This window comes from Lottia gigantea (assembly GCF_000327385.1).
Source record: "Lottia gigantea unplaced genomic scaffold LOTGIsca_83, whole genome shotgun sequence".
Lineage (NCBI taxonomy): Eukaryota > Metazoa > Mollusca > Gastropoda > Lottiidae > Lottia > Lottia gigantea.
This window is the reverse complement of record NW_008710756.1, coordinates 471669-491568: the sequence shown is the minus strand read 5'-3', so window position 1 is coordinate 491568 and position 19900 is coordinate 471669. Positions and strand designations below refer to the sequence as shown.

At 29.7% G+C, this 19900-nt stretch overlaps 3 protein-coding genes across 3 annotated transcripts; 2 read left to right on the top strand and 1 right to left on the bottom strand.

The window, feature by feature from the left end:
• Positions 1 to 356: 356 nt before the first annotated feature.
• On the top strand, positions 357 to 13833 carry LOTGIDRAFT_207337 (hypothetical protein; the record flags this gene model as incomplete). The annotated part of the gene is made up of 28 exons (XM_009067529.1): positions 357 to 546; positions 990 to 1115; positions 1379 to 1461; positions 1724 to 1784; positions 2120 to 2273; positions 2432 to 2562; positions 3000 to 3100; positions 3540 to 3581; positions 3793 to 3878; positions 5279 to 5361; positions 6839 to 6907; positions 7206 to 7398; positions 7686 to 7716; positions 8033 to 8095; positions 8298 to 8366; positions 8580 to 8657; positions 9197 to 9334; positions 9586 to 9629; positions 9991 to 10077; positions 10307 to 10370; positions 10589 to 10647; positions 11010 to 11046; positions 11285 to 11398; positions 11638 to 11703; positions 12036 to 12205; positions 12694 to 12778; positions 13267 to 13356; positions 13720 to 13833. 28 exons carry the CDS (start codon positions 357 to 359, stop codon positions 13831 to 13833), a joined length of 2628 nt encoding a protein of 875 aa, XP_009065777.1.
• A 594-nt stretch (positions 13834 to 14427) lies between these two features.
• On the bottom strand, positions 14428 to 16313 carry LOTGIDRAFT_236548 (hypothetical protein). The gene is given in 5 exon segments (XM_009067528.1): positions 14428 to 14668; positions 14682 to 14861; positions 15214 to 15351; positions 15699 to 15878; positions 16118 to 16313. The coding sequence occupies 4 exon segments, from the start codon at positions 16224 to 16226 to the stop codon at positions 14689 to 14691; spliced, it is 600 nt and encodes a 199-aa protein (XP_009065776.1). The 5' UTR covers positions 16227 to 16313; the 3' UTR covers positions 14428 to 14668; positions 14682 to 14688.
• Positions 16314 to 16702: 389 nt separating this feature from the next.
• On the top strand, positions 16703 to 19900 carry LOTGIDRAFT_133235 (hypothetical protein; the record flags this gene model as incomplete). Its single annotated transcript, XM_009067527.1, has 5 exons — positions 16703 to 16741; positions 16853 to 16936; positions 18998 to 19105; positions 19355 to 19478; positions 19734 to 19900. The coding sequence occupies 5 exons, from the start codon at positions 16703 to 16705 to the stop codon at positions 19898 to 19900; spliced, it is 522 nt and encodes a 173-aa protein (XP_009065775.1).

Below are 19900 nucleotides of genomic sequence, written 5' to 3'. Positions count from 1 at the left end.
ATTAGTACCGTTAGGCTAATGTTAGTAGGCACAGAAATTTAGTTCAGACAGCTGTTGGATTAGGCCCTATTAGTGGGGCAGGGGGCTAGTCCAGCCTCTAATACTTTCAAACTGAAAAATGTCAAAATATCTACCAGAGGCTGGAATAGGTAGATATGTTACAGGCTACAGTTGGCCCTTTGATATTGGCCTATTACTATATCATGAGACTGAGTGTGAAGCATTGCCATATACCAGTTGGGCTTTGCTCTTCTAGATTACAATCACAGAATAGTGATGTAGTCCTAGTGAATACTGATGATGCAAAAATTTGCTTTTTTCAGGTGTCATGATGGAGATTTGTTTTGGCAAATAACATGAGTGGACAATGGAATGGCCGAGGTGGTGGTAATAAATGGAATAATAGGGGAGGTTACCAGTCATGGCGAGGTGGAAATGGCAGAGGTAATAATAATTGGAGAGGTCGAGGTGGTAACTGGAGAGGAAGAGGAAGTTACTACAATCAATATGGTAACCGAGGAAGGGGAAGTAATCAAACTAGTACAGGTAGTGTAAATGCCTATTTTTTTATTTGAATACTCACTTGATTGGTGGCACTGCTTAGGAGCAATAAAACAGACGACAGTCGGCAGATGGCAATGCCTTAAGTGTGCTACATGAGGGAAACTTTGCCAGGACAATATCATTAGCCTGCTCTTTTTCTATTTCCATCAGTTGAGGGATCTTTGACGTGCATGCTTTATCCCATATGAACGACTAGACACTTTCTCCATGTCATCCCCTGCATCAATGACAAATGGCAAATCATGGTTGAAAAATGGGAAGGCTTTATTGCAATATGATAGGATTGAACTGTGGCCCTTTAGGTTATATCAATTAGCCGCTGGAGCTACCTTGCTTGAAACTTAGCCATATTTTTTTTAACAAAATTCTGTAAATCTTTGTCTTCTTCTGCTTTAGTTAACCTTTTTGTGATCTTGTTATTTCAGGACCCGCTAGCTCCCAGTTAAGTTTTATGGGTGATCCACAACAAAACAACAGACCAAGACTAGCTCAAGCTCATATTGAAATAGTATCACCATATAATGGATGGAAACACTATTTCCCTGAAGAAGGTAGGTCTGCATAATTCATGAAACAGAATGCTAAATGTAAAATGTAAAACATGTGGGGCCATTCAGTGCTTTTGTTGCTTAATTTGATTGAATAGTATTTTAACCTATGTTTGACCTTAACCTTCATTGGATATCTGAAGCACCTAATGTTATTACTCATTTGGATGAGAAATTGTCACATTTTCTTCTTTTATATTCTCTATGGTGTTATGAATGATAAAGGTTCAGAGCAAGATAAAAAAATGTTTCATTAAAATTTTCAGGTTATTCAGACCATTCCCCTTCAGTTAAGATGATTCAAACATTTGAGAAATATTTTGTAAGCTGGTCTAGTTCGTATGATTTGGTGAGTTGGTGTTTGGTCTTCTTACTTTGTTCTCACCCATCATTTGGAGCTGTAGTCTTTTATGTATTTATTTGTATGTATTATAAAATGTATATTTTGTTTTAAAGTGCACTCAGGTAAAGATGCGCTATATGAATACATCTTAATAATAATAGTCTAGGAAGAAATTAAAAATGGTTTTGAATTATGTTCATGTGTGTGTGTATTTCCATGTAAGAACCATACTTGGTTTCATATGCGCATTACAGTTGTGTTTTTACAGGATGATATTGAAGTGAAAGGTTTTATTAAGGTTGATTTTAAAGAACTGACAACAGACAAAAGTAAGGACATTTTAGTTCAGCTTGTTTCAAATTAGCATCTGTTTCCTAAAACTCTTTCCATAGATGTTTATTCTTACCATTATACATGAGTGCTGTGACACTATTGAGACTAACATGATGCCTTTTGAGATTTGAAACAGTAGAAATTTACGGTAGCTAAATTCTTTTCACCAATACCAGTAAATGAATCATCTCTAGTCTGAAGCAAACTTAGGGTTCTCTGGCTGTAAAATTGTTTGCAACATACTTTACAAATTTATAATGAAATAACTTGACAATATTTTCGATATTTTATGCATTAAAATATTTAAAAAGTTGATATTCTCTATTTACAGCTATTATCAGCAGTTATCCTAGTTTGGCTAGTGAATTGCGAAACAGCCCTGAAAAAATAATAGCATGTTTAGGACTAGCAATACATCAGGTATATACTGAATATCTAATATTATGTTATTGTACCTTGCTTGATAAGATATTTTTTCCAATAATGTTTATTCAGTTATTTTTTAAATCTAATCAAAACTGAAATTTTTTTTTAGCAAACAAAATACACATTTTTTTCTTGAAAGAATTAGTTGTCAACTGGTCAAGTTGTTATCCTCTTGAATTTGATTATAATTTAAGGTTGTGTATAATTTTCGTAAAAGAGAACATGATGAAGCTATGTCTGATGTACCTGCTTCCCAGCAAACACAATATTCTGTACCTATCATACATGCTAGAGTTCACAATATAGGGGCTTTAACCCCTTTAAAATTAGTCAAGGCTAATTGTTATGGTAAGTATCAGGGTATTTCTCAAAAGATCTGTCTGTCTTTTATTGAAATTAAAGAATTTTTTAAGAGATGGAGCCCAGGTAATGGTGCTGGACAATATTGGTTCAAGTGGATATGACAATATTAAGCATTAATATATCATGATAGTGGTATATATCATTATATTAATAAAGTATGGATTTTACTGGTTTTTGATAAAAAATGGATTTTTTTCTATCTAAAAAATTTTGATGTTAGAATGGTAAGAAAAAAACAAAAAGAGAAAATTATAAGATGATCTCATCTGTAGAAAAATTTAACGATATATCAAGATAACTACCATATATCACGATCTTCAACCAATAATTTACGTCTGATTTCATCACATCATCATCATTGTCAAAATTGTAAGTTGTTATAATATTTTGAAGAACATCAATAATTGATTTTGATATTGTAGGTAAATTTATATGTATAAAAGGAACTGTAGTACGTGTTAGTAATATTAAACCATTATGTACTAATATGGGTTTTGAATGTATAACTTGTGGTACTTTACAGGTTAGTTGGTTTTGATATAGCAACATTATTATTACTTATTGCCTGTATTTCAGTTATTCTGTAACTATGTCTTAAAATCTTTTCACCATTTTGATGGTTAGGGTTTTGCCATTTGTTTGACCAATTGTTTTAGAAACTTGATTTTTTTAATAAGCCATTCAATTATAGTGGTCAAAGCTCACCATCAAAATTTTCTGCATTTGAAAGTTTTTTCTTGAGACTGTCAGAAAAACCATTTATATAAATATACAGTAGAATGCCTAGTTTGATGGAATTATATGATTTTCTTACATTTCTAGCACTTCTGAAAACTATTTACATATATTCAAGAAAATGGTAAACCTGTCCCTTTAACAAAATAAAACATTTTGAATGTTCATAGAATAAGTAGTCCAAAACCAAAAAGAAGTTTTAAAACTTTCTCAAAAATATATTTCAGTGTTTAGCATTACCAGATGGGAAATATATCACACCAACCAGAGTAAGTAGCTTTGAAATTTGTCTAGTTACTAGATAACTATCTGTTGATAAAAACAGCCCTCTTAATTTATAAGAAGCATTGTTGTACAGTAAGAAGAAAGAACAAACTTGTTGCATAATTCAGGTAGATTTGCTGTAAATTTGTTGTAATTGTAGGCATTTGATTCAAAATTTTGAATATTTATATAAATATTATATTTTGTTTTTGTTAGTGTATATCAAATCTTTGTCGTGGTAGAATATTTATACCACAAGTATCATCAAGTTTTACAGAAACTATAGACTGGCAAACTATCAGGTAAATTTTATAGATTTATATATTTACTAATTTCATCTGGCAAACTATCAGGTAAACTTTATAGATTATATTTACTAATTTCATCTGGCAAACTATCAGGTAAACTTTATAGATTTATATATTTACTAATTTCATCTGGCAAACTATCAGGTAAACTTTATAGATTTATATATTTACTAATTTCATCTGGCAAACTATCAGATAAACTTTATAGATTTATATATTTACTAATTTCATCTGGCAAACTATCAGGTAAACTTTATAGATTATATTTACTAATTTCATCTGGCAAACTATCAGGTAGACTTTATAGATTATATTTACTAATTTCATCTGGCAAACTATCAGGTAAACTTTATAGATTATATTTACTAATTTCATCTAGCAAACTATCAGATAAACTTTATAGATTTATATATTTACTAATTTCATCTGGCAAACTATCAGGTAAACTTTATAGATTTATATATTTACTAATTTCATCTGGCAAACTATCAGATAAACTTTATAGATTTATATATTTACTAATTTCATCTAGCAAACTATCAGATAAACTTTATAGATTTATATATTTACTAATTTCATCTGGCAAACTATCAGGTAAACTTTATAGATTTAAATATTTACTAATTTCATCTGGCAAACTATCAGATAAACTTTATAGATTTATATATTTACTAATTTCATCTGGCAAACTATCAGGTAAACTTTATAGATTATATTTACTAATTTCATCTGGCAAACTATCAGGTAGACTTTATAGATTATATTTACTAATTTCATCTGGCAAACTATCAGGTAAACTTTGTAAATTATATTTACTAATTCCATCTGGCAAACTATCAGATAAACTTTATAGATTATATTTACTAATTTCATCTGGCAAACTATCAGATAAACTTTATAGATTATATTTACTAATTTCATCTGGCAAACTATCAGGTAAATTTTATAGTTATATTTACTAATTTCATTTGGCAAACTATCAGGTAAACTTTATAGATTTATATTTACTAATTTCATCTGGCAAACTATCAGATAAACTTTATAGATTATATTTACTAATTTCATCTGGCAAACTATCAGGTAAATTTTATAGTTATATTTACTAATTTCATTTGGCAAACTATCAGGTAAACTTTATAGATTATATTTACTAATTTCATCACAAAAAACTAAACAAATTTTTCTAGTTCTACTGGCAAACAATCAGGTAAAGTTTTCTTTAATGCTATTCAGTAATCTAATGACAAAAAAAGGGTAAAGACAAAGCAGAAAATCCAATCCATTCATTTTCGTATCCACTAAATCTTAATGAACTAGTTTGCCATGCTATTTGAATTATATTTGTTTTTGGTTTGTATTATTTAAATTAATTTTAAAAAAATTGTGATTTTAAGGGTACAAGAAATAATGAGTGATGATCAGAAGGAATCAGGAAGAATACCTCGAACCATTGATTGTGATTTAACATATGATTTAGGTAAGATTAACAAGGGGATTGACTTGTTTATTGTTTTAACCGAAGCTTTAATTTTTAACAAAGAAATTCAAATTTGACAAAGAGTTTAAAAGTTAGTATATGTCCAAAATGTGCATGAATATATGGCAAAACCAAAAAATACTGTCTTCTCTTCTCAAATACTAGAATAATTTTTGTTGATATTTGTGTACAGTGTGATATTGATACTGTAACTTTATAATTTTAGTTGATATTTGTGTACAGTGTGATATTGATACTGTAACTTTATGATTTTAGTTGATATTTGTGTACAGTGTGATATTGTTGCTGTAACTTTATGATTTTAGTTGATATTTGTGTACAGTGTGATATTGTTACTGTAACTTTATAATTTTAGTTGATACTTGTGTACAGTGTGATATTGTTACTGTAAATTTATATTTTTAGTTGATACTTGTGTACCTGGTGATATTGTTACTGTAACTTTATTATTTTAGTTGATATTTGTGTACAGTGTGATATTGTTACTGTAACTTTATTATTTTAGTTGATATTTGTGTACAGTGTGATATTGATACTGTAACTTTATGATTTTAGTTGATATTTGTGTACAGTGTGATATTGTTACTGTAACTTTATAATTTTAGTTGACATTTGTGTACAGTGTGAAATTGTTACTGTAACTTTATGATTTTAGTTGATATTTGTGTGCAGTGTGATATTGTAACTGTAAATTTATAATTTTAGTTGATACTCGTGTACAGTGTGATATTTTTACTGTAACTTTATAATTTTAGTTGATACTCGTGTACAGTGTGATATTGTTACTGTAACTTTATTATTTTAGTTGATATTTGTGTACAGTGTGATATTGTTACTGTAAATTTATATTTTTAGTTGATACTTGTGTACAGTGTGATATTGTTACTGTAACTTTATAATTTTAGTTGATACTTGTGTACAGTGTGATATTGATACTGTAACTTTATAATTTTAGTTGATACTTGTGTACAGTGTGATATTGTTACTGTAACTTTATTAGTTTTGTTGATATTTGTGTACAGTGTGATATTGTTACTGTAACTTTATTAGTTTTGTTGATATTTGTGTACAGTGTGATATTGTTACTGTAAATTTATATTTTTAGTTGATACTTGTGTACCTGGTGATATTGTTACTGTAACTTTATTAGTTTTGTTGATATTTGTGTACAGTGTGATATTGTTACTGTAAATTTATATTTTTAGTTGATACTTGTGTACCTGGTGATATTGTTACTGTAACTTTATTAGTTTTGTTGATATTTGTGTACAGTGTGATATTGTTACTGTAAATTTATATTTTTAGTTGATACTTGTGTACCTGGTGATATTGTTACTGTAAATTGTATGTTTTTAGTTGATACTTGTGTACCTGGTGATATTGTTACTGTAACTTTATTAGTTTTGTTGATATTTGTGTACAGTGTGATATTGTTACTGTAAATTTATATTTTTAGTTGATACTTGTGTACCTGGTGATATTGTTACTGTTACTGGTATTGTTAAAGTCAATAATGTTGAAGAAAGTAAGCTTTTTTGTGATAACTTATACCTGATTCATTTGCATATAATAATGAACTTTTGTTGACAAACTGTCATTGAGGTTAATTTTTTTTTTTTTTTTTTATCTGTGTCAGACATTATGGGAACATATTGTATGCAAATTACCAGTATCTAAAATGGAATTTCAGACAGTTAGGCCCATAAAAATGATGAATTTTAACTTTTTAAAACTTTACTTTAGAAAATTGTAACACTTTGTGAAATCATTGTTACAAGGCAAATTATAATGATCAATAAATATTATTATATGTGTATTTGTAGATAGAAGTAGAAGTAAAGATAAATGTATGTTTTTATTATATCTACATGTTAATAGTGTCACTAATTTAAAGGGAAATAATAAATCAAATCAAAATGAAAGTTCCAATGGTTTAGCAATGGATTTTTCTATGAAAGAATTATATGCTATTGAAGAAATACAAAGTGAAGAAAATCTTTTTAGATTATTGATAGGGTATGTATAGTTTTAGTATTTAGTTTTCATGAAGTTGGTTACTACAGAGGTCTGAATTTCTGGGAAGTCAATCAAAGGTTAACCAAGGAGCATCAGGATTCATAGTCATCGAAACCTTCAACCTTTTTATGAAATACTTGAAAAGCAATAGAATTTGACCTTATGTTCACATTTTTATTCAAGATAAAAATTCTGGTGTCATTCAATTATAGTCTTTTATTTTTAAAAGAAATCCTTTCAGAAAAAACTTATTCAGATTTAAACCATCTTGTTTTTCTATGTTTCAGATCAATTTGTCCATCAATTTATGGTCATGAGGTAAGATGTATGTGATGTTATCTAATGATGCCTCTTATATAAATATAAGCTTTGATAGCTATTTTGCTGTTTTGTACCTCACGGTGGAAAAAATGGATTGTAAAGAGGCTTTATTTCTTATTGTTTGTTATAGTGCTAGGTGGTTTACATGTAGTCAGTATCTAGCTACACAATAGAAATTTCAAATCATTATCAATTTTTTTTCTATGAATATTGGAATTCAGGAATGTTGTCAATATGTGATTGTTTTTTTCACTAAGCCACCATGGCAGCTCTAGGATATAAAATAAATAACAAAGTAGTATATTTATTACAGATGGTAAAGGCTGGTTTAGTTTTAACACTATTTGGTGGTTCTAATAAATATACTAATGATAAGGTATGTTGTGTTGACTTCTTTAGATTAGGCTTAAAATTGTCCAATGGATGATATCATTGGTTGAAAAAATAGGTCTCTTTGGTTCAGAATAGGTAATTCATTTTATACCAACACGTTTTCTATAAAACATATTTAAGTTGTATACTGCTGTACAAGTTTCAAACTGATATTTATTATTCTTTGTTTTGTGTTTTATTTTCAGAATAGAATACCAGTTCGTGGTGATCCTCATATACTGATAGTTGGTGATCCAGGTTTAGGCAAAAGTCAGGTAAAAGTAATTTACCACATTTGATTTTGAATATTATGGTGTTACTGTATATTTTTTTGAATTATGGATAAAGATGGAAAGTCATGAAATAAGGAAAGAGCAGAAAAAAGCAAAGCAATAAGTGTCAAATTACTAGTAAAAAGGGGCAATATCAATAAGTATTAGTTTTCTATAATTTTTGATTTATTTAAACAATATTTTGATGTTTTATAGATGTTACAAGCTGTATCTAATATAGCACCAAGAAGTGTTTATGTTTGCGGTAATACAACAACTACTACAGGTCTTACGGTTGGTATTTATCTGATAATGTAACAGTCCTTGTTAGTTGACATGGCACAGCAGAGGCACCAAAATGGTGTTTTTACTTGAAGATTAGGGTAGTGACATAGTGATATTTTAGATGATATTATCTAAAGATAGTGGCCTGGTGACTATATTAGATCAAATTTTCTTAAGATAGTGCCTTGGTGATTATTTTAGTATTCTTAAGATAATGGTTGTGGTCATTATTTTAGATGACATTATCTTAAAATACTTGTTCTAGTGACTATTTTAGATGATATTATCTAAAGATAGTGACCTGGTGATTATTTTAGATGACATTTTATCTAAATATACTTAGACATTATTTAGGGTGATTGTATAAGGTGAAGTCCGGTGATTATTCTAGGTGACATTATCTAAAGATGGTGGATCTGGTGACCATTTAAGATGACATTTTCTTAAGATAGTGCCCTGATGATTATTTTAGATGACATTATCTAAATATACTTACTTAGACATTATTTATGGTGATTGTATAAGCTGAAGTCCGGTGATTATTCTAGGTGACATTATCTAAAGATAGTGGATCTGGTGACTATGCATTAGAAGCTGGAGCCTTGGTGTTATCTGATCAGGGATGTTGTTGTATTGATGAATTTGATAAAATGACCTCACAACATCAGGCATTACTGGAAGCTATGGTAAGATCATTTCACTATTATATATATCTATTTTATCCTCAGTAGGAACGAAATTAGTTCAACAATTTGCCATAATACCCAGTATTGTTTCAACAAGGATGACCAGTTGACCACGTAAGATTGATATATTAAGGAAATAGAGAGATGGTATGAAATAGAGTCACAAAAGATACATAAAATCTTCACATGCTCTTTTGAATTACAGAATTCCATTTGATTTGCTTATTTTCTGTTATTTTTGTCTTTTAAAGGAACAACAAAGTATTAGTATTGCCAAGGCTGGTATAGTTTGCAGGTATGATCTTTTCTATTAATCTATTTAGACAGACTGGGGTTTGGGAATTGAATGAATATTATTTACTCAAACTGTTATTGCAGTTCAGAATGATATATTATCCTTTGTCTTTTACATTCAGAGATTAAGTAACTTACTTTTCCTACATATATATCATATTGTTCATAAAGAAATTTTCCTATTATCTTTTTTTTTAATTCAGATATTTTAAAACATTTCTTGATAGTCAGATATTTTAGATTTTGATATTCAGAATATATTTCATTTTCATATTATCATTTATACCTACATTAATCTAATTTCTAATGTAGAATAACCTTATACAAAGTACTAAAATAGCTATTTGTATTATATATTACAGTTTACCAGCTAGAACATCTATAATAGCAGCAGCTAATCCTGTTGGTGGTCATTATAATAAAGGAAAAACTGTTTCAGAAAATCTCAAGTAAGTTGTATAATCTGATTAGATTTCTAGATCTTAGAATAAATGAAAAAAATTAAAATGGTTGTAAAGAGGTTTTCTAGGTTTTTTATGTGTATCGGGGATATTTATGGCTAAAATAAATAACAAATAAAATGTTGCGAGAACATCTTTACAATCTCTTTAATGACAAGCAAAACAAACTGATGTGACAGTGAAAGAAAAGAATTTAGTGGTTTTGTTTGATTTGTAGAATGGGAAGTGCTCTACTCTCAAGATTTGATTTGGTATTTATTTTGTTAGATAATCCAGATGAGGTAAGATGCTTTTTTATAAGGGTTGGTGATTCCAAGCAACAAAACAAATTCAGTATGATCAAGTAGATACATATAGATTTAAATTGCATATTTTATGAATATTTTCAGGTATAATTTAAGACGTTTTTGATATTATAAATTTTGCTTTAAAGCCCGTAAATGATACAAAATCTGAAAAAGATTGTCTAGAGATATATTGATATTATATTGTGTTTAAGGAACTAGACTGTATGCTATCAGATCATGTTATGTCATTACATGCTGGTAAGAAAACCAGGTAGGTATCCTCTACAGTATTCATAACAATGTAAACTCAGCATGTATCATCATCACTCTCTAATCTGGAGGTACAGGATTTCTTCCTGGTAATTGTCGTAAGAGTTTCTTCAGATTTTTAAAGGCCATGGTTTCATGGATTGATTTGGGTCTTGAATGGAATATATTAAATTAGTCTTTAGAAGTACTAGAAATGTATGAAAACTGACTATCTCAAATAGTGAAAATCCCTTTCTGATGTGGGAGATAATTAAGGTCGTGATTAATATTTTGGAATATTTTACATATAACATCTGCACTACAAGATTACGTTTAACTACAACTACAAATAATATAAATAACTTTATAATTCTATATTTGTAGGCCTGTCACCAAAGTTTCAGTTCAAAGACAACAAATTGTAAGTGTGTCTCAAATTGTTATTAGATGCTTACATCTGAATTTTGTTGTCACAAAGTTCGGTCATGTTAGTAACCTGGTGTACCTCAATAACATAAACCAATCAGAGTTCTAAATATGGATTCTCTTCATGTTACATTTGTCAGAACTAAGCATTATTTATCATAAACAGGTTTCAAAAACATTTACTCAGATGAAAATTAGATTTTCAAGATAAGATCTTAACCTGTTTATTACAGGAAAATTTAGATGAATCAAGATTACAATGGGAGGCTGATAAACCACTCAGTGAGAAATTAAAAATACCTAAAACAGAAGCTTTTGATCCAATACCAAACCAGTTACTTAGAAAGGTATGATTATTTCCAAAATTGTGGTCAAGAATCACTCTGAAGGTGGTGTCAGTAATTCAGGAATTACTCCCTTTTTCTTTGATAGTTTGATCAATTCTTTTCAGAAAATTCATATACTTTACACCATGCCATATTTATGTCCTCAGATTTGTTCACCTGAGAGCTGTCAGAAGTTTGTTCAGTTACCATATTGCAAGAAATAATTTATTGATATAATAACAAAAGGTTTTCTATTGTAGTATATTGGTTATGCAAGGAAGTATGTACATCCTAAAATTGGTAGTGAAGCTGCTAAGGTGTTGCAGGTATATTCATTAATACTATTAAATATTGATAAATTCTTGAGTATGTTAATCTAAAATAAATCTCAGTTTCTCAAAAACTTAAATTTTCCTATTGTCATACAAGACCAGAAGATGATGTCAGATTGCTCTACTTTTGGTTTCACTATCCCTTAATTCATTATGTCATCATGAAAAGGGTCCTATATGACACGCCTGGATTGGTCAGAATATCACATTGGAACAAGACTGGTAGAAAACTTGTTAGATTACAATGGCGACAAAAACAAAATATATGAAACAAAAGAAACGAAATCGTAATTTAGTAATTGGATTGTGATTTATTACACTTGTAGGAATTTTATTTAAATTTACGTAAGAAACATCAAAGTCAAGACAGTACACCTATAACAACTAGACAATTAGAATCATTAATTAGACTCACAGAAGCCAGAGCTAGATTAGAATTAAGAGAAGAAGCAACTCAATCTGATGCTGAACAAGTTGTTGAGATCATGAAATATAGGTGAGATTGACATGTATTAACAAGAGACTTAAGAATTAACTGTTAAGAACATGAATGACTTCTACTCCAACTTTTTATAAGTAAAGACTGAAATTTTAAAGGTTATGCTTGAATTGAGTCAAAAATTTATACCATTGGCAGGCGCAAATTGCACTAACAGAACTTATTGATCAATTGGTGCATCAACAAGGATTGGAACCCTTTGCTGTGTACAATATGGTCAAGATTTTAAAATGCTCACATCATCATAGTAGTTTGCTAGTCTTGTGTTAAACATTTTAAAGACTGTAAACAAGATAACTTGTGGCTATAACAAAAATTAGCGTTTATTTTATAATATTTTGTTGTAAACTGTGCTCATGGGGCTTTGGTAGGACCGTGAATGGCAGACAAATGACAATTATGCTAAACGCAGTGACATCATAGACGCTCAACTTCACTCTTAGACCTTGAGTTGGTCAACATCATCTTAATACTATCTATTTCAGTATGTTTGAAACTTTTTCTGATCAGTTTGGTTGTATAGATTTTCAGAGATCTCAACATGGCTCTGGTATGAGTGGGCGTTCAAAGGTAAAGATATTACTAGGAAAACTGACATATTTTAATATTCAAATACAGTATTCAGTCATTAGCAATTTCTCCACAGGTTTTAAACCTTTTCACTAGTACTACAAATTTCCATTTTAACATACTAGCCTTAACAATAATGAACACTGCTTTAAACCTGTGCCAGTGCCTTCTGTTGAATAGTTACTTGTTACCTTTCATCAACCCTAATCACAAACCTAGAGTTTGATTCTGTTGGCATAATTGGGTGACAGGGTTGCTAAAGGACTATCGTTTCCATTTGACAATAAACCTAGGCCCATTGTGCTACAGACTGAGCACCTCATCATTGGAAATGGAAAATAGGCTGGTATCAAATTTGCACTCAATCTCTCTTCTTTTCAGCCAGTTGGTTTCATTTCATAACAAATATTAAATATTTTATCACACTGTGTTTTACTTGTGATACCTGATGTCAACCTGATTAAATTTAACAATATATCTCATTTCAGCCCAAGAAATTCATTGCTGCTTTACAACGTATAGCAGAACAAACTTATAATTCTATATTTACAGTAGATCAGATCAGACAAATAGCTAAGGTATGTATTCTTTTGCACAATTGTAGTAGCTCATACTAATGCCCATTGTTCAGGAAACACACTCTATTTTACTGTGCCTATTATCCTAACCATATGAAAAAACATTGGGTAACACATTTCATTTGAAGTTCTTTAAATGTAACAATACAATTGTACTTTTGGTAGGTAAATATAATTGAACAGGAGGATCATACTCAACATAAACACAATCAGTTCATTATCATTCCAAAGGTAATATAGCATCACACTCGATACCCTTGGAAATATAACGGAGTGGTTGTGTTGTTGATTTTACTGTAGACACCTCATTTAATTTCTATTTTAAATTATGATTATGACTAGTTTCATTGTTTTATATTTCAGGATATCAATATTCTAGTGACAGATTTTGAGGGTTTTATCAGTTCTCTCAATAATCAAGGATTTTTATTAAAGAAAGGACAACGTGTTTATCAATTACAAACTTTTGATTATTGAATAATCTGGACAAATTCTAATTATGAAAGCTATTGTAATGAGAGTCTAACAAGACTCTTTAAGAAGTTTATAATTTTGTTTCTGCATCTGAAAAGTGCTAATAATTGTAGATCTATTACGTTGTACAGCCAAAACTAATGCTGTAGTTTTCTGAGAGGTAGGTCTTGTTTGCAGATTTGAAATCCCCAAACAATGAGCATTCTTCAGTGGTGAAAGGGATTGTAAAGAGGTTTTTTATGTGTTTTGAGGATACCCATAGCATGGGTTAAGCATTTCTTTACCTACAGGACCCATATACATTTGAGGGAAAATGGGAACAATGCAAATAAAAGCCAAAATGGTCCAGATGCTTATGATAAAGTTATAAAACATCGTTACAACCTGTTAAATATATAATAAATAAAATTTAAAACCTTGAGTGAAATAATACATTTAAATTTTGGCACTATATAAACAAAAAATAAACAAAGAGCTAATAAAACAATAACTAAAAAGTTAATTATGATTTTAACTACATGATAAAAAAATAACAACAATTATATATAACATAGATCTATATCTCAACATTAATATATTTACATATACTATATCCCTCTATAATTGATGTATTTAGCACTACATGTATTTAACAGAGAATTTTTGTTTTTATACAAAAATGTGATTATAAAACAAGAAGTATTAGGCACTAACAGTTGTATAAAGATGATATTGGACGGAATATAAGAATTGGTTATATGATTTTTAATGATATGAAAAATTTAAGGTCCAAAGGTCACTATTTTTTATAGCGATACTTTCAAGCTTTTGAATTAAAAGATCTTGTCTGGATATAAATTTTTCATATCAACTTTTCTGTTAACTTTTTGCATCAACATGTATTTCAATGGGATTTAAAAGAGATTCTAGGGTCATCAATATGTTGTCTATTTCTTCTGACTGTTCACTGTGGACTTCATAATAACTCCATTTCCTATTTACATCAGCTGGTAGATTTATTTTTGATTTTACTTCATTGGCTAGTATTCCATCTGAAATAGTACAATCTTTAAGAATAAATAGATATTCATTATTTTTATAGTTACAAAAATATGTAAGAAGTATGCAAAGGTGCAACAACTTTTTATGTCTTTCAATTTCACTAATGGCATTGATTTTCAATAAGACATCTGTGGTGCTATCAGTCATACCGATACACATGAACAGTTTATAAACAACACTCTACAATCTTTTAAATGCTATAATATTTATACATTAGAAACTCATCTTATTCTGACTATACTGTCTTACATTTGCATATGAAATTAAACCAAAAAAGAATTACAGTGTATTGATTATTATAATAATAATTATTTTATTAATTTATAAGCTATAAAAACATACTTGTTTGTGATTGATTTAAAACTATTAAAGTTGGTATATCTTTTAATTCAGGCTCAAGTAATAAAGAATTTATATCTTTTTCTACCTCCATCCAATATTCTTTATTTTCTTCAATATTTCTTACAACATACACCATTCCTTGAAGCAAAAATTACATTTTTATGGTGTATATTTCTGAATTTATGAATGCCGCTATAGTAACATGCATGAGTCCTTAAATAACAAAAAGACAGATAGTCTTGTTTACCTTTAGGCAAAAATACAAGCCATTCTGATATTGTGTTCATTGCTATCTAATAATAAAGTGAACAGCTTGTGATATGTTTTGAATCTTTTTCATTCAACTGGACTGGATTTTTAAATCCCTTCAACCAAATAATACTAACAAAATGAAGAAACTTTTATTAATGGGGCCTAAGCTGTATAATGAGTGGGAAATTGGCATCAAGACAGTGGTCTATCATGAATCAGTACTTAAAATATACCTTGTGTTCCATAAAACATATTCCTGCGAATAGACTTCAAATTTGGTTTGGAAGAGATTTCCCATACAGTAAATACTTGACCAGTTCTTGATGTGACCTTTTTCATGTTGAAGTCATTCGATCCCTTTACATCATCAGATTCAAATCCATATAGCCATTTTGATAAAAGGTAAGATTTGCCTGAAAAAGATTGATTAGATTTAGAAAATATAATGAAAGCCTTCCCTACACCTAACTACAACTTGATCATGTATATCAATTTTTAAATCTCGAGTCCATATAATTTTAAATCTCTTATTGAAAGACGTAAAAGCAACTTTCTTTACAAATCGTAAATTATGGTGGCATGCCTTCATATAAGTTGGCAATACTCACTAAAATACTTAACAGCCACATAAAAGTCAACAAAAATCACATACCACATTTACTTGGACCTGTTAGTAATATTTTGATAATGTTGACATTATCATTTAACGATGTCACACTTCCATTAAGGGCAGTGGTATTGGTGGTACATGCTGCGCCCATGACATTCCATTATTCATTGGAATTAATTGAACTTCAGAGCATTTTCAAAATCGCAAGAAAAGGAATTCAATGATTGCATAATTAGAGTAATGTCCCCTGAATAATGTAGGTTTAAGTCGTGATTGTCAAAACATCAAAGAGCATGGCAATTTCATACGACTAGGTAAAAGAGACTAACACTTATGAACTTTGACCTATCAGATCAAAACATAGATGTGGTCAAGGTCATTGAATAATTTATGCCCAAAAATACAATTCCAAGCCAAAATTATGCACATTAGAATACATTCTTGTCTATTTCCTTCATTCCCTATCTTTTACCTCTGTTCTGGGACTGAAATTTTCACTCTTAGATGATATTTTCATTTTGACAGCCCTCGTACAGCACGTGGTTTGACCGCGTGGCGTTGTGTAGTCGCCATATTGGGAGCTCGGGTTGTTCAGTAGCTGGTTGGTGTATGGGCTTTGATCGCACGATGAGCGATGAAGACAGGGAAGTCGATGTTGAAAGTGATGTAAGTTTTAGACGGTTTTATGCTCTATACTTTAAACCCAAATTCATTTTTGTAGATGCTATATTTGCTGAGATATTGAGCTACAAATAATGGATTTCTGTTCCTTTTCAGGAAGATTTTGATGATGTTGATAGTGTAAGTGGAATCTCCCAATCCGGTTCAAATTCGGCATCATCAAGCCAGTTTGCTAGTCAGGTAACTGCAAATGAGATTATTTTCATCGTTCATGCACATGGGTACTTTTGCAAATTCTTGTGTGTGGAAAATTCTGACAGAGTTTGTCTTTGACAGATGAGCATGCTTGGTTTGTTATGGAACGTCAAAAACACATTTATTGGCTACCACGTGACTATTGACCCAAGCGCGTGCCAATAGCTAAACCTGTCAAACGTATGACAAGTCCATTCTGGATATTATATGTATAAAAATAGCCCTTTAATAAGCGATATAGATATATGAGTTAAAAACAAAGTTGACATAATATTAGTACTCATTGAGTTACATATTTCTTAGTTCCATTATTACTAGTATAGATCTAATATTTTTCAAGTTTTTGTCATTTATTTCCAATAAATCATCATTTAGAACTTCTAGGCTCACATACCGGTACCTAATACATTTTTTGTAAAGATAATTTTACACATCTTCAGGCCTCTTCAACTTTTACAAACTTTTGATAGGACCTGATTTGATATATGGTATTGAGTCTGAAAGAGCAGCAAATGAAAGCATAATGTAAAGTATCTTTTAGTGAGACATATTTGATTAAATGTTGGCATGACCAATTAAATTGACACAATATATGAACAGATAGATTTATGATTTTAAGATTTTAGGATAAAAATGCAAGGAGATGCACCAGAATTAAGTTGATTAATCTATTATAAATTATTTATAGTATAGATATATAGTATTTTATGTGAACTTTATCAACATTCTATGTAATATTTCTAGAGTAGAATGTTCAAGCATTATTAACATGTGCTATTGTTAAACTTTTGATATATAGTTAAGTCATATAACACATGTCCTTTGTACTTCTAATATATCTATACATTATAGACATTGTTAGAAATTAAAAATAAACAATAAGGCAAATACGAATTAGAATCAATGTATTTCTACTTCTTATTATTAAACTGAATTCTGAATTTTTCTCTGACACAATCCATTGGTTTGTATTACTTCGATATAAGATAGATCTATATGAGCCTGGATGGCTTTAGACTTGGAGTAAACTGTCTAAAGATTTGCATTTCGTTGTACTATTTACCAGATGGTATAGGTAGATTAGTCTATATTTAAAGTTGAATGATATAGTACTTACAGAGGTTTTTTAATTTGTGGACTTCTTTTGATTGATAGTCCTCTAGTTGGTATCATAATCTAAGATGCTGCTTGAATCTTAAAGTATGAATATAAAGTTATGTTTTGTTTTTGAATTTTAATATGCTTAAGTCTTTCGATATTGTCAGCATTATTGTCAAGGTTTTTCATAAATGCTCAGTCTTTTTTAGTTTTTAAACTATTTTGATGATATTTGGTAAACGTCTTTATTTCTTGAGTACTTTCTGAATACATAAATCCCTGTGATCTTCCTATTGAAAATGCTATAGTTTCTTCATATTTCAACTTATTCCATGAATTTTGAGAAGTGGACCAATTTGGACTTGATCTACTATAAAATAATTGTTATGAATACAATTGTAAGGAATAGAGTAAGCATGTCTCATTTTAATTTGGCTAAAGGTCACCTGATATAAGTGTAATTGTGGTGAATTATAATATATTGAATGATTGGTTTTCTCTAAACTCTATGACAGACTAAATACACAATTTATTATGTTTACCTGAGTAGCTTGCTTTTATTTTCTGAGTTAATGCTAACTTTAGTATTAAAAATATTTTTGTTTCAATTTAGTGATCAATTCATATGGACTTATGCTTTTTTGTTCTTCATTCAAGTGATAAATTTATTAGGAAGTTTACTTTTTTGATAGTTTGTAATAAGTAGAAATTATTTTATACCATTGAAGTCTTCTACTGGTAAATTTGAATTCTACAGTGGTTATGATTGGTTTGGCAATAGTGCCAAATAATTATCTAATAACAAACCAGTAATATTAATCCAAAGAGAATACCACTGCTAATTCAATAATGATGCTAGAGCAGGATTCACAGTCTGATGTATCTGTATAGGGGAAACAATTCCATATAATTGAAAGTTTTTTTGAAGACCTTTTCTTTTTTTTGTAGACTGAGAAAAGAGCACATCATAATGCATTAGAGAGAAAGAGGAGAGATCACATCAAGGGGAGTTTCCACAGTTTGAGAGATTCTGTTCCGTCTTTACAAGGAGAAAAGGTAACTTGTTAAGCTTAGTAATACATACAATTTGTCATCTGCAATTGCCAAGTTCTATTGTTAAGACCTTTGCCAAAGAATAATAACCAAACTCAAATTTCCTGCTATTTGATGAAGAAGATGATTGATTGAGGTTATAAAAATGCCAGAAATAGTTGTATTAATGTAGTAATTAAGATGATCTGATAGTTCTTTTATTAAACTTCAGTATCAACATGTATGCATTTTTGATCAACTTATGTTTTGTAGGTATCCCGAGCTCAAGTATTAAAGAAAGCATCCGACTATATCCAGTTTATGAGAAAAAAAAATCAGGGGAATCAACAAGATATTGAAGATTTGAAAAAACAAAACTGTATTTTAGAAAAACAAAGTAAGATTATTTGAAAAAGTAAGATGATTTGAAAGAGATTGTGAAACATTTTTCCAGGCCTCCATTTTGCAAAATGTTCTCTGATGAAAATTTGTCCTAGGTTTCAAGTGAACGACGCTCTTAGGGAAATAAATGCACTTTTTTGCCACAAAAATATCAGGTTTATTTTTTGTGAATTTGTTTTAGAAGTGAAACAAAGTTTCAGTGTAATGGAAGTTTTTGGATTCACATTAGAACATTTATTTCTTTATTCAGTCCGAGCTTTAGAGAAAGCAAAGAATACCGGACAGTATGCTCAGACATCTACCAATGGTGAGACAGTTTCATTTGATGGTATCTCAGAAGAAACTGATACAAGTAGTTCAGAATCTATAGATATTAATGGTAGTCATCGTAAGAAATTAAAGCTCTCAGCTAGTTGA